General features: G+C 36.6%; 3 protein-coding genes and 1 long non-coding RNA gene across 19 annotated transcripts in view; 1 reads left to right on the forward strand and 3 right to left on the reverse strand.

The window, feature by feature from the left end:
• Window positions 1-8,295, reverse strand: part of Piezo (piezo type mechanosensitive ion channel component) — a 40,998-nt gene extending 32,703 nt beyond the window's left edge. For 12 of the 14 annotated variants that reach the window (XM_074169189.1, XM_074169187.1, XM_074169182.1 and 9 more), the window contains exons 1-2: window positions 8,083-8,294; window positions 5,844-5,930 (exon numbers count right to left, since the gene is read on the reverse strand). In XM_074169189.1, coding sequence (XP_074025290.1) covers window positions 5,844-5,907 — 64 coding nt within the window. In that variant the 5' untranslated portion in view covers window positions 5,908-5,930; window positions 8,083-8,294. Of the gene's footprint in view, window positions 1-5,843; window positions 5,931-8,082 lie in introns of all 14 variants that reach the window. The other 2 variants (XM_074169179.1, XM_074169175.1) reach the window with 1 other exon arrangement.
• Window positions 8,296-9,769: 1,474 nt separating this feature from the next.
• On the reverse strand, window positions 9,770-13,192 carry LOC141479909 (uncharacterized). Its single transcript, XR_012464057.1, has 2 exons — window positions 12,944-13,192; window positions 9,770-10,427 (listed from the first exon to the last, which is right to left on the reverse strand). It is a non-coding gene; the product is annotated as an uncharacterized lncRNA (long non-coding RNA).
• Window positions 9,905-12,650, forward strand: R2d2 (R2D2 protein). The gene is made up of 4 exons (XM_023173174.2): window positions 9,905-10,232; window positions 10,517-10,703; window positions 11,931-12,150; window positions 12,205-12,650. The coding sequence occupies exons 1-4, from the start codon at window positions 9,905-9,907 to the stop codon at window positions 12,424-12,426; spliced, it is 957 nt and encodes a 318-aa protein (XP_023028942.2). The 3' UTR covers window positions 12,427-12,650.
• A 998-nt stretch (window positions 13,193-14,190) lies between the features above and the next one.
• The window catches only part of Lrch (Leucine-rich-repeats and calponin homology domain protein), a 32,539-nt gene continuing 21,486 nt past the window's right edge, over window positions 14,191-25,243 (reverse strand). The window contains exons 4-10 of one of the 3 annotated variants that reach the window (XM_023173212.2): window positions 24,997-25,237; window positions 24,794-24,941; window positions 24,608-24,694; window positions 23,025-23,589; window positions 22,425-22,562; window positions 22,287-22,364; window positions 14,191-16,671 (exon numbers count right to left, since the gene is read on the reverse strand). In XM_023173212.2, the coding sequence (XP_023028980.1) occupies window positions 16,537-16,671; window positions 22,287-22,364; window positions 22,425-22,562; window positions 23,025-23,589; window positions 24,608-24,694; window positions 24,794-24,941; window positions 24,997-25,237 (1,392 nt within the window). In that variant the 3' untranslated portion in view covers window positions 14,191-16,536. Of the gene's footprint in view, window positions 16,672-17,725; window positions 20,926-22,286; window positions 22,365-22,424; window positions 22,563-23,024; window positions 23,590-24,607; window positions 24,695-24,793; window positions 24,942-24,996; window positions 25,238-25,243 lie in introns of those variants that run through there. The other 2 variants (XM_023173211.2, XM_023173213.2) reach the window with 2 other exon arrangements.

A 25,243-nucleotide genomic window follows, 5' to 3' on the forward strand; every position in this document is an offset into this window, starting at 1 on the left:
GACTCTTTCTGTGATGGTTTGGCACGGTTACAGTAACTTTTTTTTTGTGGGTTTTCGCCTTTGGAAAGTGGGGTTTCGCCTTTGGAAAGTGGGGTTTCGCCTTTGGAAAGTGGGTTTTGGGCTTTGGAAAGTGGGTTTTGGGCTTTGGAAAGAGGGTTTTCGCCTTTGGAAGTTGGTTTTCGTCTTTGGAAAGCGGGTTTTCGATGTTGGAAGTGGGTTTTCGCCTTCGAAAAGAGGGTTTTCGCCTATGAAAAGTGGGTTTTTGCCTTTGGAAAGTGGGTTTTTGCCTTTGGAAAGCGGGTTTTTGGTATTGAAAGGTGGATTTTTGGTATTGAAAAGTGGGTTTTCGGTATCGAAAAGTGGTTTTTCGGTATTGGAAGGGTTTCCGCCTTTGGAAAGTGTGTTTTCGCTTTTGAGTGCGGGAGATCGCCTTTGGAAATTGGGTTTTCGCCTTTGGAAGTGAGTTTTTGTCTTTATAAAGTGGGTTTTCGTCTTTGGAAAGTAAATTTTGGGCTTCGGAAAGTGAGTTTTCATCTTTGGGTGCGAGTTTTCGCCTTGGGAAGAGTGTTTTCGCCTTTGGAAATTGGGTTTTCGCCTTTGGAAAGCGGGTTTTCGATATTGGAAGTGGGTTTTCGCCTTTGGAAAGTGGGTTTTCGGTATTAGAAAATGGGTTTTCGCCTTTGGAAGTGGGTTTTCGTCTTTGGAAAGCGGGTTTTCGTTATTGGAAGTGGGTTTCCGCCTTTAAAAAGTGGTTTTTCGCCTTTGAAAAGTGGGTTTTCGCTTTTGAAAATTGGGTTTTGGGCTCTGGAAAGTGGGTTTTTGCCTTTGTAAAGCGGGTTTTCGGTATTGGAAGTGGATTTTAGCCTTTGAAAAGTGGGTTTTGGGTTTTGGAAAGTGGGTTTTCGGTATTGGAAGTGGGTTTTTGACTTTGAAAAGTAGGTGTTCGCCTTAAGAAAGTGGGTTTTCGCCTTTAGAAAGTGGGTTTTGGGCTTTGGAAAGTGGGTTTTCGCCTGTGGAAAGTGGGTTTTAACCTTTGGAAGTGAATTTTTGCTTTTGGAAAGTGGGTTTTCGCCTTTGGGTGTGGGTTATCGACTTTGGATATTGGGTTTTCGCCTATGGGAAGTGGGTTTTCGCCTTTGGAAGTGAGTTTTTGCCTTTATAAAGTGGGTTTTCGCCTTTGGAAAGTGGATTTTGGGCTTTTAAAAGTGGGTTTTCGCCTTTGGGTGCGGGTTTTCGACTTTGGAAAGTGTGTTCTCGCCTTTGGAAATTGGGTTTTCGCCTGTGGGAAGTGGGTTTTCGCCTTTGGAAAGTGACACATGACATTTGTACGGACAAAACTTTTGCAACAACCTAATATTCTACCAAAAATATGATAAACAGATCTGGATTTAGCGATATGTCTATATACTGAATTCAACGAAACTGATAGAAAGTTTGTCGTATATTCTAAAAGTCAATACTTTGACATACTTCTCGCAATACCCTCGTATAGAAATAACATTTCGTCGACGTGCGATACGCTTTCAGGTGGGTGTTTATAGTACACCCACCGAGGGGCAATGAAATAGCTTCGACTGTTTTATAGCAACATGAACGATACACCAGAACCAGCCAAGGACAATCAATGAACAGACCTGTCCCATTCATTCTTGTTCCAGGGATTGTACTATGGCCAACAACCTCTAGCGACAGGGAAAAGGGTGCGGAATTATCGAGTGAAAATCTGGATAGAAAATGGATCTATTCAGGACATGATACAGGGTGTTCACGAATGAAGTACTACATAGGCTGGAAAGTCTCTGCCTAACACATAGATGGCGTATTATTGAATTCACTGCTTTTTCGGTTCTAATCTAAGCTGTTGAGATTTCATGATACTCTAAGTATAATGAAACTTGGTGATGAGGTATTTGATAGGCCTGGGGATATTGTCAATGGATTCGCCAAGTACTTCAGAAGTGTATACTTGGTTTCGGACGAGAATATGCTTCGTGAAAATTAGCATAATTCTGATTTAGATACATTAAACATCCCTGCCTTCTCTAAAATCTATATTGTTACTGCTTAAAAAAAATTGAGAAATAAACTCACCGCAGGGGTAGACAATGTTCTTAGTCTTGTGATAAAGGACTGTATCGACGTTCTCTCTATACCTCTAATAGGCATATTCAACTTAATTTTATCAACTTGTGTCTTTTCTGAGCAGTGGAAAACAGCTCCAATTTGTCCGATATTAAAAAAAAAAGCGACTCTAGCGATATCACAAACTACAGGGCAATTTCAATTTTATGTAACTTTTCTAAACTCTTCGAGACATGTGTGCAAAATGTTATGTACTCTCATATTCAAAAAGTTATTCCTCCCACTCACCATGGCTTCGTACAACAAAGATCATGTATGATAAATCTTACATGGGATAATTTTTATTCCTATCGGGAAGACAAACAAAACACAGTTTTTCCCTGATTTCTGCTCAAGAATTACTGGTCAAAATTTAAAAAATTGGAAAAATCTCATTTTTCGTACATAGGATCGGAAATATCCAAAATTTTCATTGAACCGATCATGTTAACTTCAACGTGAAACGCATAGTTTAGGAACTAGTTCCTCAGAATTCTCTCCAGAAGATTTTCTCAAGAATATCAGAAAAGATTCTGTATGAGTTTCACCAGAAAAATGCATTGTTTTTGGTTTGATTTGTTGTTTTTTGAAATATTCGCGAAAAACCGCCAGAAAACTTGAGTTTATAAGAGAAAATGATCATTGGCTGGAGTAAAAACAACTTTTTCTCAAATTACAGATATCAAACTGAAATTTATCGTTTAATGTAGATCTTGTATAAATAAACCTTCGTTATATGGTCAGTCCACAACCTTGTTCCCTGGGAATATAGGCATTATATTTATAAATTCATGATCGGTGAATAATTATTACGCATCACCGCTAATAATATACAAGGTTAGAAATAATAACGATCAAGTTCCTTGAATTGCTGTTTTATACACGATTTGAATTAAAAGAAAAATAGGTAGTTATTGCTGAAGTTCATAGTGTTCTAAATTGAAAATTTGCCGTTGTAAATGATAATCAAGACAATTATATTCTCAAGTTCGATTGATATTTTTTGTAAAATTCAAAAACTACCGCAAATTGTTATGAAAGCAAGTACATTGTTCGGAGATTGTTTGAAAAACTAATCTTTTGTATTATACTCATCTATTAATATACCATTATTATTTCGGAAACTGTAAGACCTATAAGGTTGGTTAAATTTACCAAAGATTACTTATTTTCTGGAACTCTTTCCAGATCGAAAATATGAGTGTTTTCAAAATACTCGCCAGAAACTAGAATTGTCGAATTTCGTTTTTTAGCTTAACCGCCTCCATTTCGAATGATATAAAATCGCAGAGGAACTTAATTTTGTCGAATACAAACCTATAGTAATAACAAGATTCGGCAGTGTATCACAATACAGGTCCGTATTTGAAGAAATAAATTTGATGGTGAAATCTAATGCACGAAACGTCGCATCGCTAATTGGTTTATACGCTGACTGTTCAAAGCGATTCGGTTTTTATGTCTTCGATCGTCACAAAACGTCGTCCTTTCATAAGACTCTTCAATCTCGGGAACACGAAAAAAAAGTCGCAGAAGGCCAAATCTAGTGAATACGCTGGCTAGGCGCCGGATACGCAAAACGCCTAACTTTTATGCCTCTCACGAAAACACTAAACAGCAGAAACTGTTAACATATGTTCGAGTCGTATCCCGTGAAATTTGAACAATCGCCTCATTTTTTTAACAGTATCATAAAACTAAAACAATTTTTTTATTTCTAAACGTCAAGTGCTTTTGAATTACTGTCAATTTCTGTTGATGAAATATATTGCCATATCTTACCCTGGATAACCTAATCGCCCAGCGTATCAGTACCATGCAACGGAATATATGCAACAATTTCAATGATAAGAGACACGCGAAAAAACAAACTTTATGTTATTTAGAATACTCATAGAATTGACGGCACAAATTCTCATGATAATACTGCCGAACTGAAATGCTTGGTATATTTAAATGCCTTTTGTTGAAGACAGAACCATTACTTTTGTCGAACTTATTATAATTTTCGAATGGTCTTGGCAATTTTAATTTTATGTGTAACTGAATTGTCGAATATCCTACAGCGACGGGTCGCCAGGCGCAAGCAGCTGTGCGATTTCTCTTTCCAGTCAGTCAGTCAGCCAGTCGGTCAGTGAGTCAGTCAGTCGGTGAGTCATTCAATCAGTTAGTCAGCCAGCCAGCCAGTGAGTGGGTCAGTCAGTGGGTATGTCATTTTTTCAGTCAGTGAGTCAGTCAGTCAGTCAATCAGTGAATCACTCGGAGGGTCAGTTGATGAGTAAGTCAGTCAGTAAGTCAGTCAGAGAGATAGTCAGCCATCTGGTCAGTGAGTCAGTCAGTGAGTCGGTGAGTCCCTCAGTCAGCTAGTCGGTGAGGCAGTCAGTCAGTTAGTCAATCAGCTAGTCGGTGAGGCAGTCAGTCAGTGAGTAATTGAGTCAGCCGATGAGTCAATCAGTGAGGAAGTCGGTGAGTCAGTCAGTCAATCAGTGAGTCAGTTGGTCTCAGTCAATCAGTTGGTCAGTCTGTCGGCGAGCCAGTCAATGACTCAGACAGTGAGTAATCCGATGTCAGTCAGTGAGTAGGTGAGACAGTCAGTGAGACAGTTATTGAGTAATTCAGTCGGTGAATCAGTCAGTCAAACGGTGAGTCAGACAGTCAGTGAGTAAGTCAGTCGGTAAATCAGTCAGTCAAACAGTGAGTCAGACAGTCAGTGAGTAAGTCAGTCGGTGAGTCAATCAGTCAAACAGTGAGTTAGGCAGTCAGATTTTCAGTCAAGCATACAGACAGTGAGTCAGTCAGGCAGACAGTCAGTGAATCTGTGAGTCACTCTGTCGGCGAGCCAGTCAATGACTCAGACAGTGAGTAATCCGATGTCAGTCAGTGAGTAGGTGAGTCAGTCAGTGAGTAGGTGAGTCAGTCAGTGAGAAAGTCAGTGAGTCGGTTAGTGAGTAAGTCAGTCGGTGAATCAGTCAGTCAAACAGTGAGTAAGTCAGTCGGTGAGTCAATCAGTCAAACAATGAGTTAGGCAGTCAGATTTTAAGCCAAGCAGACAGTCAATGAGTCAGTCAGGCAGACAATCAGTGAGTCAGTCAGTCAATCAGTGAATGGGTGAGTCAATCAGTCGGGGAGTCAGCCGGTCAGCATGCTCCACAAGGTAGATGGTTTGACAGTTTCAGATTTTTGCGCCAAATAATTTGCAATGGTTTTGTATTTCTTCATGTCCATCCATTTCGAAAACAAATCTTGAACGTTTTCGTACCTGGCAATAATTGTGCTTTAGCAGCAGCTGCAGCATTGGAAATTTCATAAGACACATTTACAAACTCGCCATCGGTGCAGCTCTCCATAGTTTATTGCGTTAATTGCGAAAAAAAGTATGCAAACTTTCAAAAATTAAAATGTCAACTAATTCCAAGTCAAACAGCTAACAGTTGTTATTCTGCGACCATGGCAATGATCAAGTACATTCATCAAAACCATTCCTGCCAAGATTTTCATATTCACAGTGACAACAACAATGTGATTCTTCCCGGCCTAGTACGGGAAATAAGTACTTACCGGACTAGGCCGGAAAAATACTACTTTCCTAAAGAAAAAGCGTCAAAAAAGGTTTTTTTTGACAATAAACAATTTTTTCTGCATAGAGATTGAAACATGCTATCGAAAACAAAAGCAAAAGGTATTTTAAAAATGTTTCACTGGCATGTACATATTATACTCACATGACGTTATGATGATTGGTAACAATATCCTGAAGAGAAGAGCGTTCAAAATATATGCAGACATTTTCCTCTAGGACAGTATGATATCTGTAAAAAAAATCCCGTTTTCAGTGTCAATAAAGCAAAGATCATACAAAAAGAGAATAAGAAGAAGAAGAAGTGTCTAGAAAATCATATATCACTTTGATATCTTGCCTTGTTCAAAAGTAAATAGTGCGGAGGGGGGGGGGGTAATTACATCTACACTGTATAATATAACATTACCTGAGTTTAGGTGAAGACTGATTGAAAATTTCAACATTATAAGAGTCAGTGGAGTTGTAATGCGACTTGATTATCATTCGCTTTGAAAGCAACAAGTGTTTGTATATCTACAAAGAATCTTGTGATGCGGGGGTTGCGTTTAACGCAAAACATAATGTTTGCTTCATAAAAAACGCAATCGTGAAATCATACAATGTTCCATGCGTGATTATCAACTTTAATAAGTAAATGTTTCTCTATGTTATTCGACTTGTTAATCTAATGAAAATGCACGATCCGTAGGCACGTCTGCGATAATTAATCATTCGCACGAGTATTAATTAAATAACGTAATTGTGATTGAGATGAGTGAACTTTCAGTACAGTTGTTAGAGTAAAAATTTTCATAAATCCGTCGATAAAAAGCTGTGAAATAGATTATTTCTGACATACCTAATGATTAACAACGTATAACAAATGTTTGCAGATCTTGTGAAAATTTTTGTTTATCGCAAAATGGAGTACTTGAAATGGAAAATTTAATCATATCGGTATAGGCGATGTCAATGAAAAATGTTTTATACATTTTTACATTTTTTCGATTGGATAAATGAAATAATCACAACTAATAAAATCAGCTTCATAAAATATTCTACAATTTTTTTCTTTGTGGCGCCCCTGGACGCGCAATTTGGGAAACCCGATAATAAGCTATTTTTTATCTCTAACATACATGATTAACCATTTGAGCATCTGGAAGTAAGTCAATTGTTGAGGTTCTCGGTATATTCCTGGCATTTACGGGTTTTCCCCATTTCTTTGGCTCTCTCCTTTTTTATCAATGAAAAAACTCCTGGAAATTTGCCGAGAAACCAATTACGAGCTCCAGTGTCGAAAAGATGATTCGTGGTTCTTGTCAAAAAACTTATATTGGCCAAACTGGGAGGACTTCCTGAAGGAGAATGAAAGAACGCTCGGCCTGAACGGTTTTGATCATTGTTTTCTTTGATTACTGTGGCGTAGTGCCTCAGAAGTTCTTGCATCACAAGTGTATTACATCTGAGGGGGGGCTACTTTGAAATGGACAAAATAGAAAGTGATGAATAAATAAATATTTCTTGAGAAAAATGAAAATTCAACTTATTTTTTGAACAGACCTGGTATAATGCAAAATGTTTGGATGCAATATACTTCGATAAAATAGAATAGAATAGTTTTGAATAATCAAAACCAAAACTCAGGTTCTTCACATGAAAAAATTACTTTTCTGGAAACCCTATCTGTATCCTGTATATCATTTTTTAAATGCGGTGATTCTTACTCTTTGTCGGTTGATCACTCTGAACTAAATGTTATTTGTGAAATTGCCAATATATAACACTTTTTTGCAAACCACATGAGTGTATCTCCAGTTTATTGAAAATGCTATTTTTGTACTGTTTATATACCAAAGTGTGGCAAGCAATAAAAAGGAAATCAATTAATTACTTTTTCCTTTATCAATTTCCCATTTACTCGGAATATGTGAAAATGAAAACAAACTAGGACACAGCGGCTCGAAGATAATTGATTAATGAATATTGTCGTCATCACCTCTACATAAAAAGTGCTTTTGTTGTATAAACTCGAAAATCTAAAAATCTCCACTCTGGCAGAACTTCAAATTTAAATTTTGAAATAGGAATTTCAGATTATTAATTAACAGATTAGTCTGTCACTACATGAAAAGATAAAAGAATGATTCATTTCAGTATATTTATTATTAATGACGGGTACAAAAAAATATATGCATATAGGACTGATAAAGAAAGCTTGAATAACTTCCAGTTACTCTTCTATTTTCATTCATTCATAAATCATTTTTTGATATGAAATTAGGTAATGGACAATCTTCATGAATTAAGCGCCAAACATTGCACATTTTTATTATTAATCAACTACCCTTTCCTCAATATTACCTTCATTAATGTAAATATTTGTAGTGTTCATCACTCACCTTATATATTCATAAAAACAAACCACAAAACAATCAAATTATATTCCTCACTCCATTTCACGTTCGAGTGCAACACCCGATCTCACAATCATTTTTCATAGTATTGGTCATTGAGACAATTCGAAAAAATGTTATTATTTCGCGAAATTTCAATGACTTTTGTCCGTAATAACTGCGACTGACACCCACAACGTATTGAAGTGCAATGACAATTTTTTGACATATGATTTGACGTCGAATTAGAATTTGGGAAATTAAGAAGAAGACTTGTTCGAACAATACATATACACTTGTTTATAAATGGCCAGGAGACTGTATGACAATAGTTAGTTGGGAAATAATGATGTTATTCAATGCATTGATTCATAAATTGTGTTACCGACGCAGACTTTCATTTTGAATAAGGTATTATAACTTTTTGGGAAAGAAAGTTTTTGGCTTTCTACTACTCCATCTTGATACAAAAAAAAGAAGGATGAGGGAGTCTTCCAAAGAAAGGAAGGAAGTAACTCTATACATGGATGTGTAGATCATGCAAAGAAGTAACTTTCAGACACAAACTGAAAGAAAGTACTCCTGAAACAGCTACTTTCATATAAACATACAGAATACATATACAGAAGATACTTTTCTCTACTCAGTTTGTATTTCAAACATTCGTTGTGGAATAAAAATCAGATATCATTCACATGAGTTCTACTTTAAATGAATGGTAACAAATTGCACTTACATAGAACACTGCCATCCTCACTGGTATACGCCGATGTTTCGCCTTAAGACACTTGCCACAAGGCTCTTCAGTACCAAATTGGATAACATTATAGAAAATACACACACTTCATTCATGAATTACGATTTTTTAATGTCACGGAATAAGCTTGATCTGCTTATGTCATCGATGACATCGTAATGACATTCATTCACCTATTTGATTTAATCCCAGCATCTATACCTCATATAATCTCACATGAAACCTGCTTCGCCTTTGACTGTCATTCTTGCATTATCTTCTAATGAATGAATTTTTCTGGTATCAATAATTGTACGAAATGTAATTTTGAGAATTTTATTCAAAATAACAAGCGTATTATTTCGTCGAAAACTCAGTGACATTTATCTGTTCTCCTTGAGTTTTGTACTGTCATCTTACGGCAATAAAGCCCTCGAAATTTTGTGGACACGTATTCTTTTTTCTGTTTCGTTATGAATGCTATTAGCCTTAATACTTAATCAAATTACCTTCCACGATATCGTTTTCAAACATATATCACCATCTAACATACAAACCATATCCAAATTCCTGATTGCATCCAATATAAAGCTGTAGTGACCAAGACAGACCTAATAGTTGTGCGCATGCAGTGCTTCGCCAATCATGACATGATCGTAGTGCCCATACACGTAACCGTAGTGCATCACCTCACATTAGTGTTTACACTCTAGTACAGTCGGACATTGCTTGTTAATTGACTTTAAATTACAGTTGAACTTTGTTTTAGCGCAAACTCAGGTGGGGTTTGGGTCCGACTCAGATCCACTTCAGTGTGGGCTCCACCTGTATTAGCAACATAACTCTGGAACTCCTGGCTGGATAGCCCTGGTAGCTGAAACCATTGAAGGAAAAAGAAGAAGAAGAATAAAAAACGGGGTTAATAGTCACTCGGGCGGTTGCCAAAAAAATTTATTAAGCTTTATTATTTAATAAGTGTGGACTTTGTTGATTTCTAATAACAGTTCATTTGCTTTTCCGCAAGTACTGGTGAATTTACTGGCATAAATTCAGCACCGTCTGATCATAAATTATTCAAGCACAAACGTCCAGATGGCGAAAAATACCAAGACTCCAGCCATGGTGCTGCAAGAACTGACCGTAAAGCTGGCCTTAGCACCCCCAACTTACGAGATAACAAACTGTCGAAGTGGAACTCACGACAACAGATTCGATTACGTGGTCAGAGCTGCAGGGATAGAAGCTTTTGGGACTGGCTCTTCGAAACAGATAGCAAAACATGATGCAGCTCAAAACGCACTCGCTAAGTTGAAGGACTTGAACATATATAACCCATCCGAGATTCCCGTTCAGGAGTTTAAAGTGGCAACATCTTATGCCCCACCTGGTAGCCCCTTTAAACGTTCTCCCAATTGCATAGGTAAGTATATCAGTATATCAATGTTGCCTAGAACAAATTGATCGTGGTATACCCCGAGGCTCTGTATTGGGATATTTGGTTTTCTTTTACTTTATGAAGGATGCCAGATCAGACTATTTCTGATAATCTTACAGTAATGTAACAATAGCTGTAGATTCCAACAAATGTATGTCTAACAAATCCATTGTCACGGATCTGAAAAATAAATGAAGTATATTATTAATGTACCCCAGCGAGAACTAGTCTTGACGGTGACAACTTGGGTTAATAATTTATATTTTCAGGACCTTTGAAAGATATGTGTGCAGAAAACAAAATCCCAGATCCCATTTTCACACTCAGATCGGATGTGGGTCCGCCGCATTGCAGAGAGTTTACTTATGAATGCAAAGTTGCCTCCATCACAACTGTTGCCACAGCTAATACCAAAAAAATGGCAAAACAAATAGCTGCACAAGAAATGATGACAAAGTGAGTCGTTATGTTTTCTGTATTCAGTAATGTTTAGGTGAGATTAGTGTAGAACAAATCTAATGGAACTATTCAAACGACTCCCATAATGGGAAGGTTCATCGTCCAGATGTGACTGTAAAACAAAATTTTAACAGCTGCGGAACCTTCTGGCATGGAATGAATCTATTGAAAACACGTTTCCCACACAAGGAGATGACAAAGATTCAGTTTCAGTCATCTCCTGATGATGCTAACTTGGTTAGTGAAATATACATGCTTAGAGACATTATTTTTGTTCTGATTATGGCAAATGTGATTTCAGTAGATTCTGTCAGATGTACATATACTACACCACGTTGTGATTTCTTATGCTTTACGTTAATGAAAATATTTCATACCCGTTCATCAGTTTCTCACATCTGTCATATACTCATTAAAAAAACGCTACTCCCATGAATTTGCAATCAAGCATCTCGAAACATGGTAGATCCCAAAATAATGAATATATGTTTCAAATCAGCTGTTTACCGTTTATTTTTATTATCTGTTGATGACACTAGCGCCCCCATCGGTTAAAATTTTTATTGAAATCCGTTATTTTGGTTATCGCAAATTTTTTAACAATTTAAATTTTTTTTTGTTCTTGTCTGCTGATTATACGAATTCGAATAAAAATATCTGTTTTCATAATGAAGATTGTGAAAGAATGAAAAAAAGTTTATTTGGTATATATAAACATATGTCAACAAATAGCATAGGACCCCAAGTTTCGGAAACTGAAACTAGTGTCAACATCTTTGAAAATCCACATAATTTAGGATAGTCCAAAAAAATGGCCAGAATAGTTAAGAACAGGTGCTGAAGAAACATTGGAGTATAACCTAGATTCTCATCTACGCTACGCGTCCGTCTACCTCGCCGGGGAAACGGAAACATAATCTAGATTCAATGTACACATCTGTGTTCTGTACATCTGCCACCATGGCTCTGGCATCTGATTTTGAATTCCCAATTATTTCTACATATGTTTTAAAACGAATATTACAATATCACCTTGATGAAAAATGAGGTTATGGTAAGTAGGCTCAAGAAAGAGGGCTTATTTTCAGTTTCTTGTTTGATAAACATTATAAAATATGTAAGTTGCTGGGAAGAGATTGAAGAAATAATGTTTTTGTTTGCACAATTTCAAGTGTATCTGAAACTACACTATTATTTGAACTCACTTTGCTATTTTTTTCTTAGGATTAAAGATGTTTTACCAGAGCTGGTAGAAAACTACCCTCGTAAAGAAGACACCCTCCTGGCCCTCCCATCGATAGAATCCACCGAAAAGGCTATTGGGAGGTACGAAGAAATGTTTGACGATGTGGTTATCGATAAAACTGTGAAAGTCTCGGACTTTGCAAACTGTTTCAAAAAACAAATGAATGAATACGAAAAAACCATCGATGACTTCGAAGAAGTAAGAACACGTCAGAAATGCATTTGATTGGAAAACATGGATTTTGTCTTTCAGGATTTGAAGGAAAGAACTGTGGAAGCACTAGCAAGGATTCTCGATAAGATTGGTCTCAAATTTACAAGCCGCGTCATTCAGGACAAGCCTACTGTCATATGCCTTGTCGTTAATAGTGATTCGCCATTCACAACCATTGGATTTGGAAAAACAGATCAGGAGGCCTTTGGAATGGCTGTAAGCAATGCCTTTGAAATACTCGATCTCTATTTGAGGCTTTAGTACTTTTTGATGTAACCTGCAAATGTGTTATTTAAGGGAGGGATCCCTTTATTCACAGAGGTTCACATTTTTGCAACCTTTCAATTTGTTTCCTACCTTTTTTTTTAGGAATACTGTTATTATTGAGTTTTATTTTGTTGGCGGTATCAGAAAGGAGATATGAGGCAGCGTTGACGGTTCTGAAATGAGCTTATTTTAGAAAGTGAATAAAGACTTTATTTTCATTTGTTGTTTTTATTGTGGAGAAAGCAAATTTGTGGAGTAATATTTGTCAGTGCATGACAAAGCTGTAAAAAATTGGTTGAAATCTAACTCTTGTCAATATCCAAAGTTGAAAATATGAAGGTCAAGGGACACTGGATATTTTCGAAAACGACAGACATTTTCCACACAACTAGATTGGCAGAAGAAGCAGCATTAAATGTCACCCTTTGGTTTATCTCTACAGGAATAGCAGAAAAGTGAAATATACACAACACCACTTAGAAAAACTGACAAAAATATTAGTGAGACTCACTGAATAATCGCAATCGTATGTGCCAGATTGAAACTGAACACAGAGTGACACAGATTACAAAAACAAGTTTTCAGTGTTCTGTGCTCCTAAACATAGCCATCCTTTTTGGATAGAACAGCTTATTTTGACAGTTCACCTTATCATGAGGCACTAGGTGTATTCGTTTTTGAAAATCTGGAGCCGAGCGAGCAGATTTGATAACACGTGATACAGAGTCGAAAGAAGAGATATATTTAATTGAATGCTCAATTCTATCCGCATGACAAGTCGGCATTGCTGGTATAATTTTCATCACAAACCCTCCATTACATGATTGATGACGTTTTTTCTACAACAGCACTGTCATTTTTTTGACTACTGAAAACTCTCTGTGATCGTAATGTTGATTTCAGAGTCAACCGAACACATTTTTTCCTCGTTCTCGTAAATACCGAACACAGAACAGATGTGATTGTGGTTTAGCATTGCCTGTCATGCTATTCAATATTATTTTTTTTCCTTGTGAGTGGTCATAGAATACAAAGCCCATAGAAGCTCATAAGTAAGATTTTAGTGCATCCTGAAATGTGTAGTACCTACGCAGACCACCAGAGAGCGATAGCAGTACGATGTACGTATTTAATGTGGTTACTAACAGACTGGGGAAGCCACTGAACTATAACTCAAGAGTAGGGATAGAAGTCATGAACTCAACAGAAGATAATGATTAAAATCTGCCTGGCTACTGAGCAGATGTTTCGAATTCTTGAATCTTATGATTTCCATGCCTTCTGAAACATTGAGTTTTGAACCTCCAACTTTTCATTTACCAATTGACCTCTTCTATGTCACATATGAACGAGACCACATTCGTTTTGTCAATGTTGAAGGATGAAAGATTGGGATCGCAACATTTCTTTCCTTTTCTTATATCAGGCCCGATTTGATCAAATAAATTTGAGCTGGTATTGTTGTGCAATACATGGATCAAATCATTAGCACAAATGAGAAACACCACAGGTTCCAAAACGGACCCTTGCGGTACACCACAGCCAAACGATATTATTGCATCTATTAGGACATTCAGAAGGTACAACTCAAACAAAAGTAAAGCAGATTTTCTATAACTATAAGTTTTGTCCGTTTCATTGGTGTTTTTGTAGCTCCATATCTCAGTGAATATTTATCCTGCTGTGTCGTGGTTTATTCATTTGAAACAACCTAATATCTCGAGAAGGAAACGGTGGGGTATGAAAAAACTACAGAAATGAAAAAAGTACTGTTTATTAAACTGACTTGACTAGATGCGTGATTTAGTTCATAAACTATGCGGTTTGTACCAACAAAATAAATGTATATGATCCTTATCACAAAACACAAAATTATCAATTTATCACACAAAATACAATCGAAACCTAAAAATAACCATTCGATGGTATTCCGTTTGCTAAGTACCCAGTCTTCATAGTTTCCAAATTCAACTTACTATATTCTCCTACTCAATTAAACCTAAGTTTAGTTACCTATTTCCGCCTGACGATTTAAACTACTCGAAAATAAACGTAGGTACTAGTCCATTATGAACAAAATTGAGATTTAATCAAAAACATGAACACAAGTTAAAATTACATGAAAATCTTTGGCACTCGTTTAGAATAGATTATATACTTAGAGATATCGATTTTGAGAGTTAAGTCTATTATAATTGATACCACTTTAGAATTATGACACATTTCCTGTGGTTCACTGGGAGGTCACAAGTTTTTCCAAAATAAAAACCGAATTCGAATCAATCAGACGAATCACAAAAAATTACAGAATGTTATAGAAATGAAAATTACTGCTCCACAGTTTCCTACTAAGGAAACTGATAATATAACCCGTTTCCACGAATTCTGCATCTAAAGAAAAAATTGTCTATATACCTATATACAGATGCCGAAAAATCTGGTGTAACTGAGAAACTGCTTATCGAATTAAATATTTGATTCCTCATGTAGCTAAATTTAGCGTTTTTATGTTCATCAACAGGACTTTATATATAGCAAAATATTACAATTAATTGTTTCTAAACTATTGCACAAAACATTTGTGACAATCAGCACAGAACATCAATTTGAAGTAACAAGTACTTCCATTTCTCAATATTAAGGAGCTTCAGAGGACGAAAGTTTTCAGTTAGTTTCTGTAGGTATCATTCTGATTCGCCCTGTATGATGGTCGGCATAAATTTCAACGAGAAAGACGTGTTATATTATGAGAACCCTTGGAAATCTTATACAAGCTAGCTACTTCATTATGTCCCACTTTTGTTTATGTTCAATAAAACTTTATAAATATTTTATTGAGGTACTTGGAATGTCCTGAGCGATTTTGAGTTTTCACTACCAGAATTAATGAAAATAATTATTAATGACTGAAAAATTACTGACTATAAGTTTTATCTTCCTCTAAAATATGATCACTTGGTGATTGAAATACGTGTTAAAATAACAGTTTGATGTTGGGATGAAACTCCAGTTATGTTCATAATTACTCCAAAGGTTCCAAACAGTGCATCACAAGTACACGAAAAATTACTATTCGCTTTTCAGAATTGTTACATTTTTTTCATACATTCGAAACCAAAAACAGCAGTAAACAGGAAGTAAGTCATATATCTGAGAGAGTTCATCACTAAAATTCGTTTGCACATCGTTCTGCCATATTTACATATGACCGTCAAATTGTTGACATTTGTCTACTTCCATGTCATTTGTTCGCGTCCTATGGTCAGTTGCTATTCTGTGAATGACAGACAGTGTTCCATGCTTTCATTGATTCTAGTTCAATAACTTGGTGTGGCTGTGAAAATATAGTTTTATTTTTGAAATTTTTCAAAGTTGGGAACCGGAATTTATTCAATTTTCAATGATCCCGCCTTCTTAGTGAAATACAGAGTTATTTTTATGTCTGTATATTAAATTTTCCGCACCGTACACCTCATTCCATGAAGATTGGTTTAAGATAAATTTGCAGTGGCAGTATAAGCCTATATGGATGCAAACCACAAGTTAGAATTACAAAACACCCACCGTCATGTTCAAGAAAAAGAATGAACTGCTGAAGCCGAATATCGGTTTACAGCTTTTCCAAACTGGTTCTGGTACTTCTGGAAATGAAAACCTTTATTCCAAGTCCTTTAGGAAACGTTTATATCGAACCAAGTATTGTTCTAAGTCAATTTTTCAAAACTGAAGAATAGGGACACCTCAAAAGTAGCCACCATGCAGGTTTTCAAGTGTTTCTAGAACTTTTGGTGGCTTAAAGTACGTTTACGACTAAAATATAAATAACTAGTACAATTTGAGACATCATTTGTGCATTATCAACAAAAATATCCAAATTTCTTCAACGGGGATCTAACGCTTCGTCAACTATTTTGATTATGAGAATATTGTCAAATTCAAAAATAGTTTTTTTGTTACCCAATGAAACTTTACAGCTAAAGTTATTCGATAGATTCAGATATGTTTCTCGTATATATATAAAAACCTAGAAAATTACTGAATAAATAACATTAAATTAAATGAAGATATAAAAATACATTGAACAAATGCTTTGTTACATCACACTTACACCACAGTAGAGATAGAGCTCGAGTGCAACGGAGATCTGGGAGAATGGAACCGCAGAAGTTCCGTTACCGTAACTGCGACCTGAACCAAGCCTTTTCCTTCCAGCACGTCAGCAGCGCAACATAAAAGATTCTGTAACAGGCGATGTGAAATTATAAACAATTAATGCTTTATGGTCCTATTACAAAATTACTCATTTCAAGTAGGGGTAAATGAATATTTATTCGTTAGCTGCTTGATCAGATATACAGGTGGTCCAAGCCATAAGCTCAAAAGGTAAAAAAAAAATTAAGATTCCTTCAAATATACCACATTTTAAAGTGTTTTTTGAATTTTTTCACAAAATTTTTAGTCCTAACTTAAACAACATATTTATATACCTATGTATTTAATTTTTCTTGGAAAGATTTCCAATATGAAATGCGAGGTGACAAGAGACAGATCTTCTTTGGTTTCTGAAGATACGCCTCATCATCCAGCTTTACTTATTGAGTCATCAGCTAAACTAGTTTCAGCTCGAATGACAACCGAACAAATTATAATTTCAAAAGGGCTAATTATCCTGCACTATAATGTTGTAAATTATCCCCTGAAAAAATAACGTCGCCGCCGCTGGTCTTTGTCGATGGACTGTAACTTGGTCAAAGCCGCGCTCAACTCTACTAGTGTTTCTTGATCATTCTAGATGTCTCGTCGCTTCCAGAATATTCCTAAAGGCTTCGGAAGACTTCCATTGCGTAATGCAAGCACTACCAACAGGCAGATGGGGCTAGTGGATCTTCTACGAGAACAGGAGACATCCAGGTTAGTGGTTGGACACTGACGTGCAGGAACTTCCCAGAGGCGACATCTCACCAAAAAAAGACCATGGATACTGTATGGTGGCCAACGGCTGGAGTGTTTCACTATAAACTTTCTGCAACTCGGCCAATCAGGACCGGGCAACAACGGCCTTCGCCGACGTCATCGACTCCCGAGCGCACAATTTTTTTGCTGACGGAAATAATCGACTTGTGTTGCCGATTGAATTGAATAAACATTCACCGAGATATTACAGTTTGAAGTAGAGTCAAAAAAACGGACAAAACTCTTAAAACAACCTATAATAATGAACCTAACCTAACCATTCTGTTTTTGGTACCATACCCGGGACTGAACTGGCAAAACGACTCACAAAAAGACGGAATATTTTCAGAAATTTATTAGTAAAGCTTATAAATCTACAACAAAACGAAACTGTAACACATAAATAAAAAATATATAAACTCTCAGAAAAATTCTAAAATTAAACATTCATTTATATTTGTGAGGCTGCGAGACCTGAAAAATACTTACACAAGGATGTTCTGATATGAAGAATGTTACCATTTGATGCTTGACAAACATTGAAATCTGGTTTTTATTGCAATTTTCGATTCGAACATCAAAACTGGCTAGGAAAGTTTCTCCGTAATGCAGCATTTCAAATAGTAACGATAAAAGAAAATATTTTAAACGCTACGAGTTAGTTCAGTTGAAAACATTCAGCAGTCTTTGTTTTTATATTTAATACTGGAAAAATATTTCATTGACTAGATTGTCATAGTTGAAGAGAAGAGATCTAGACCATATATTTAAAGCAAATTGGTTGCTTCACGGTTTTTTGGTATGACACAGGTAATATAGTGATAATATAGGTTAGAGACGAATAACTTGTTATTTGAAATTCGGAAAGATTCAAAACACTTTGTGTATGCAAAGCTCAAAGCTAAACGTAACCCCCTTTAAACTTTTGTGTATCTAATTTCCAACCCCCCCGTTTTCCTCCACATCTGTCGATAAATACTGAAGTAGCACCTAATAGCAGCCCTTAAATACTTCGATGTAAATTTAAGTACACAAATAAACCGAGGATATTCTTGCTTTCGCACTGATGGGAAGCTCAAAACTATTTCTTTCAAATAATTTAGCACCAATATTCTGGAGTGACCTGTATTAACTTTGGAATATATAGCAATGCCAAGCGGAGATAAACGATTATGATAAATATGAAAATCACAACGCATAAAGTAATACTCTAGAACTTATTCACGATATAAAAGCTCTAAATTTCAACAAACCTAATCCTCTCACTCTGAATCGAAATACTAAAAAATACCGTTTGGTTTTGGAATGTTCAAGTTTCATGGTGAAGATGTTTTCCGATGGAAGTAGTCGAAATACTGGTTCTGCTCGTATCCCAAAAATAATGTGTTTTCGATTACTCCAACTGGAAAAATTAATGTACACGAATGGGAATTTATTCAGCTTCTCTATAGGTAAGGTTCAGTTCATGACAAGTGATTTTTTTGTTCTCTTGTACAGTTGGTTAATTACAATTCATTTCATTATTCACTTCAAGTACTTTAATTCTACTTACACTCAAAACGAATCAAATTCGATTAAAGAACTAACTATTCACTTCTCCAAAGTATAAATTACAGTTTGTCGATACTTATCTCTTTAATGAATCAATACAGATTAACTTCCCAGACTGAAAACTTTTCACCTAAAACCTCTTTCAACTCGACTATTTTTCTCTTACTCAGTTTTCTGAGACTTTTAGAATAATTGTGGGTTGTCCCTCAAGTTTATTTCCATAAATAGTAATCCATGGATAGGCAATATTGTGAAATTAATTTTTATATAGCTGAAAATTGTTTTATATAAACATATATTGTGAAATAATAGATAAGGCAAAATTGTAAAATTAATTTAGGTTGGTATACCTGTATGGGTTACCTTTATAGCATAAATAGGGTTAGCTCACATCAGTTTCTAGTTTCAATCTTCTTCTTTGAAGATGATCACTTGGTGATCGAAACACGTGTCGCGGTGTTAAAAATAACGAAAGGTTCCAAACAGTGCGTCATGAGTAGTAAGCCATAATTTATATTTAATAAATTGCAGTTGATTTTTATTAATTTTTTTGCAATTAATTGATTATAAGTAATAAGTATAAGTGAGTAATAAGTATAAAGTATTTTGAGTATAAGTAAGTAATAAGTATGCATTTGAAGTATTGCGTGTTATTCAGTTTTTCAAGTATTATCTAATTAAGTATCTCAACTGGATTTGATTCTCTGAATTTATGATACGATATTGAATTTAACTTTCAAGTTGACACACGAAAATCAGTTAACATCAAAGCAATTTTTTCATCTCGATATTAAGCAAAATTCTTGCTATCTTAATTTCAGATATATCTAACTTTTTAAAGAGATTTAAAAGACTGAAAAAGAATTTTGAGTCAGTTCAACCATAATACCGTATCGAACTTATCTAACTTATCGTACTTAACTTATAAGTTGATATACGAAAATCAGTTGACATCAAAGCAATTTTTTCATCTCGATACTAAGCAAAACTCTTGGTGACTATCTTAATTTCAGATATATCTAACTTTTTAAGCAGATTCAAAAGACTGAAAACATTTTTTGAGTCAGTTCAACCATGATATCGGTATCTTCATTATCTAAAATTATCAATTTGAAATACAATTCATTATTATATAGGGTAAGTTGAAATTAACTTCGATGCTAGATACCAAGTTGAAATTTCCACTGTTACTCTTAGCTGTGATGGATAAAGTTTACTTGATAAGCACAAAAATAAGTATTTAGCATATAAACTGGTTGAAACATAACTTTGACTTATCTAGAAAACCTGATACTGAATAAGATGTCAAGCCAAAGTCGAAACTAGCTGATTTTGAAATATTAGGTAAACAAAAATTAAGTATTAAGTATTTTCTGGTGATGAAACGATAAGTAAAACTAATTTCTTCGGAAAATTTGTAGTAATTCAATGAAAACATCAGTTAAACTCGGTGAAATAAAAACCTACTAGTTGATTGAAAGATAATTGGTACTTTGGAGGTGAGAAATTTAGTTTTTATTAAGACATGCACAAAATTTGATTGTAGAATCTGTTTTTTGAAAAATTATTTTCGGTAGTTCAAATGAACTGAAGTAACTTGAATGAAAATAAGAACGTTCATGTGAAAAGGAAGAAGCTGAACTTTTCCCCAGACGTATACTTACACAACTGTGACTACTCTCGGAATGTACACAAAAAAAAAAAAAACTGAAAAGCCTTATCCGAATTCTCACGGCATCCTTAGACCTTCCCCGTGGTAGCTTCTTCCCTCTAATCGGGAGGAGGGAACATTATCAACAGCACCACGGTGCTGACGAAGAGAGCGAGCAACAGGAGTGAGACTGTGATATCTTGCAGGGTCCGTGGTTTGGGAGGCAGTCGTCGGTCACTCTGTTTGATTCGGCAGAGATTTTCCACGGTATCCAAAAGGCGTGGCAGACCTCTTCCGCACAAATCTTCCGTCACATCTAGGTTACTGCACAGATGATCCTGCAACCAACCACAGTCTCACTCACTGTTGAAAAGCAAGACGTTCATGTATAAAAAAAATCAAGGAAATATAATTTTAATGGAAAAAGTGAAACCACCTCCACTCCTCCACTTTTCGTCATTAACCAGTCGACCAATCAGAAGCTACCGCAATTACAGACAAACCAGTTTGATGAACAATGTATGTACGAGCACACATCAAGGTCCTGCGTCGATGACGTCATACGTTACTCTCTTTCACTCACTAAGAGTCTCTCTCTGAAACACCGGCGACGCACGACCTTGAAGTGTTCTCGTACATACATTGTTCATCTACTGGTTTGAATATCACGCTGTATGCGCGGTAGCTTCTGATTGGTCGACTGGGTAATGACGAAAAGTGGAGGTGGTTTGAAGTGGGCATTGAAGGCTAAGGCTCAGTTCACACATAATGGACGTCTGGCAGAGACGAGGCGCTGACCTTTGCCCCTTCCGTGTGAAGTCGGCCTGAGGTCCAAAAAACGCCAGAATGAACCTGCTCAAATTTGTACGTGTTTTTCCATAATGAATGGCTCAGAACTCTTGCAGCTATATTACTTTCAATTATTTTCCTTGGTTGGGATAGAGCACGTTTTCATTTTATTGTCCATATTGATGAGTATTTTTTTTGCAGTATATATATTTTTTCTGAGTTGGACACCCTGTATATCTGTCATTGATGTCATATGAAGTTGATATATTGTCCACTGTTGAGTTTTATTTGCTGTTTTCATTGTATTTTCCATTAGTATCCAAACATTAGTTACCCAACCAACTGTTTTCAATATCTTCAATATTCAGTTGAGAAAACGGTGTAAACAATCAACATGACAGCTGACACTGGAGACAAATAAACAGGGTAGCCAACTTAGAAAAACTACATACGCTCTAAATTTTCATATAAATGAATAATATAAGCCAAATGATTACAAAAAAAACTAATGTTACATATTGATTACTCCAGGCTCTATCTGAACAAAGTTAAATAAGAGGTGGTGCAATTTGATGGGCTGTAATTTTTCATATTATTTCAAGGTTGGCAATTCGTACGGCACTCCTGTATTCATTAGCACCAGACGATTTAATCAAAAATGTGTTTGAATGAGCCTGTCAATATTATTATAATTATTAGCCAGACAACAGCTCATTGAAAATCAATATGAAAACAATACGAAAATAAACATTGACTAAACATATCTTTGACATTGACACATATTATTTGACATTATAATATTTGCAGGATAATCTTCTCCAAAGAATTTGTTGCTATTTGTTAAATTATAACAATAAGCATACATTATATATGAAATTTTTACATTTAACAAGAAAATTACGAAACTCACCTCATCAACACCAATCTTTCGACAAGCCTCAATGAAATTGTCAACATTTCTTCTACATCTGGCCATTGTCAACTTCGGCTGTTGAAGAAAAGTAAACATATTGAGATCAAGATCAATTATTAATGAAATCATACTCACAACTGCTGGAGAAGGAACGTGAATGCTAGCCACGGATCGAGGCCTGATATAGTTTGCCAGATGGCATAAAACCACACCGTCTGTCAAAGATGGCGCCAGATCTTCAGGTAGAGCCATTTTCAACCGACTTTCAATGATCTGAAAGAATCAATTAATGAGGCAACAAAATACTCTAACTTGAACGTGCCAAAAACTAATAGTATCATGATAATGGGCTACCTCTGATGGAATTAATCTGTTCACAAGCCAAATGACAAAAGTCACTCAATATATGGATAAGTTAATTGGTGGAATGATGAAATTTTTAGAATACTAAATGTTCACGAAAAAAAAAAAAAAAAACTCAAATCTGATTTCCTTTTAGCTTCACACTCTTCTGCTAGCAATGTTGGAAAGCTTGATACCATTTTCACAATGAGAACAGTCGTGCTGATTAAACCAGCCACCTTCATCTTGTTATTGACGAATCTCAAGATACTAAGTAAGAATTCAATTCTCACGGCGCCCAACGTGGGGCAGTCAAATCGTCATTTTCCTGTTGCGAGTTAAAACTCTGGGAAATACACACCAACAACCCCCAAAAATCAAGCAAACACTTACATTTCTCAGCTGGTTGATGAGATCCGTCTCCTCCTTAGCTTTGTCGATTTCCCTCCTCATGGTGAAAGACATTTTGTCGGTCGGAACGTCGTGGTCCCAGCTTATGTTCCTAGACGCTTTCGAGCCGCTCGAAGACTTGGGAGTCGAGCTCGCGTACCCCTTGAGACTCGAAGCTTTCCCGTTGGTGATCACAGACTTATTCGGAGGCACGTTGTCGTGCGACATGAAGTCGCTCGGACCTTTCATCGGAGACTTTGGTTTCATGTACGACGTTATCCTGACCGGCGAGCCGTTTTTGCTCTCGCAGACACCGTTCACGTACGTTCTGGAGGGGGTGACTTTTTGAACGGGCTTCTTGGGACTAGTGTCGTCGAAAACGGTTTTCGGGCTACCGAAGGCGGAGTTGAGGGGAGTGGGGTCGGAGCGGGAGGTCGCCATGGTTTGCGAGGGGGAGAGATTGTGGGTGGGGGTATTTGGTTCCGTTTTATAACTTTGGTCGTCTTTTGTTCTGTATATGGAAGGCACGTCTTGGGCCCTCTGCTGTTTCAGGGCTTCTTTGTATTCCCTGAAAGGAAAGGTTTCACGTCACCAAGTTGTAGGAGCACACCGTACGATTTCATGAATGGGGAGTGTTTTGCGATTGGAGCAGAAACGTTTGATAAAATAACAATGTGTCTCGAGGAACGCTAAAATAAACTGGCTTCTCAGAATCATTCTCCAAGGCAGGTTTTTTGAAGCTTCTATAAAAACAATAATTTAGTGGCCACAACATGTTAGAATGTCTATTCCTATTTCTGAAATTGTATTATTCGATATTACTAGTTATGATTGATTTTTTTGCTGGTATCTTTTTGGCAACACTGTTTTTGACAGATCACGCGTGAATCGTGTCTTGTGTCATTGTCAAACTCTTTCAGTTTGGTCTATAATTTAACCATGAATCAACTTACGAATGAACAACGCTTGCAAATTATTGAATTTTATTATCAAAATTCATGCTCGGTGAGGAAAGTGCATCGTGCACCCAGTTTATGGGCAGTTTCGTCGGCCTACTGAGGGAGCTATTCGGAAGCTTGTGACAAAATTTCGAACCTAGTTTACATTATTGGACATTAAACCACCAACACGCATACTTAGAGTGAGGACCGAAGGAAATATGGCGGCTGTATCCGCCAGTGTTCGTGATGACCGTGAAATGTCGATTCGCCGCCGTTCGCAGCAATTGGGCTTCAGTTACTCCACTACGTGGAAAATTTCGCGAAAGGATTTGGGTGTAAAACCTTATGAGATACAGCTGGTGCAAGAATTGAAGCCACACGACCTCCCAAAACGTCTAACATTTGGTGAATGGGCGCTGGAAATGTTGGAGGAAGATCCACATTTTCATCGAAAAATTGTGTGCAGCAACGAGGCTCATTTCTAGTTGAATGGATACGTTAAGCAACCACAAAACAAACAAAGAAAGAAAATCGAATTCAACGATAACGTAGACTACCGTTTTGATAGCGAAGGCAAATCAAATTTCCAACGAGACACACTCTATTTTCCGACAAAACACCCCGCATTCCTGAGGTAATAGTTACCTATAAGTCTGAATTTGGTGCATAGGCTTTTTATCCTCAATTCCATTGCCGTTAGAAACGATATCAGGACACGGACTTAGACGTACACTGGAAAAATCACACCAGGCAAGTTAGAAGTGTCGAAATGCCGCTGTTAATTTATTAATAACACCGATGCAGTAAACCCTGCGACGAATATGTACTTACCCAACATGGTCCCTCGGTTTTTGCCCGTCCAGCTTATCGTACTCGTTCGACTTGGAGAAGTCCTCCTCCGAATGGCATTCAGGTGCCGGGGATATCGTGGAAGGAGTCGACAGCGTGGACTGGGTTCCGTTTTGGTCCGCATCTTTCACTAAAACCAAAATTTCGGTTATATAAATAACGGAGATACACCTCCATGACTTTACCGTTCATTTCTTGCGACCAGCGTTTCTCGTAACAGTCGCTGCTTGTGCTGTAGCCGCTGTCTACGTTCTGTCGCTTGTGCTTCAGCCTGTCGGCGAACTGCAGAGGTATCGAGGATGATCCTCCTCCGTTTTTTCGCGATCTCCTGCTGAGTGTTCCGTTGCCGCAGTCTATTCTCCTGTCGAATTTCATGGCTTCTAATTCTAAGTACTTGAAGATGTGGACTCTGCCGCGTTTGCATAACTGAAA

Source organism: Leptinotarsa decemlineata, unplaced genomic scaffold (assembly GCF_025532065.1).
Source record: "Leptinotarsa decemlineata unplaced genomic scaffold, Ldec_3_MD MMD2_P_RNA_scaffold_5, whole genome shotgun sequence".
Lineage (NCBI taxonomy): Eukaryota > Metazoa > Arthropoda > Insecta > Coleoptera > Chrysomelidae > Leptinotarsa > Leptinotarsa decemlineata.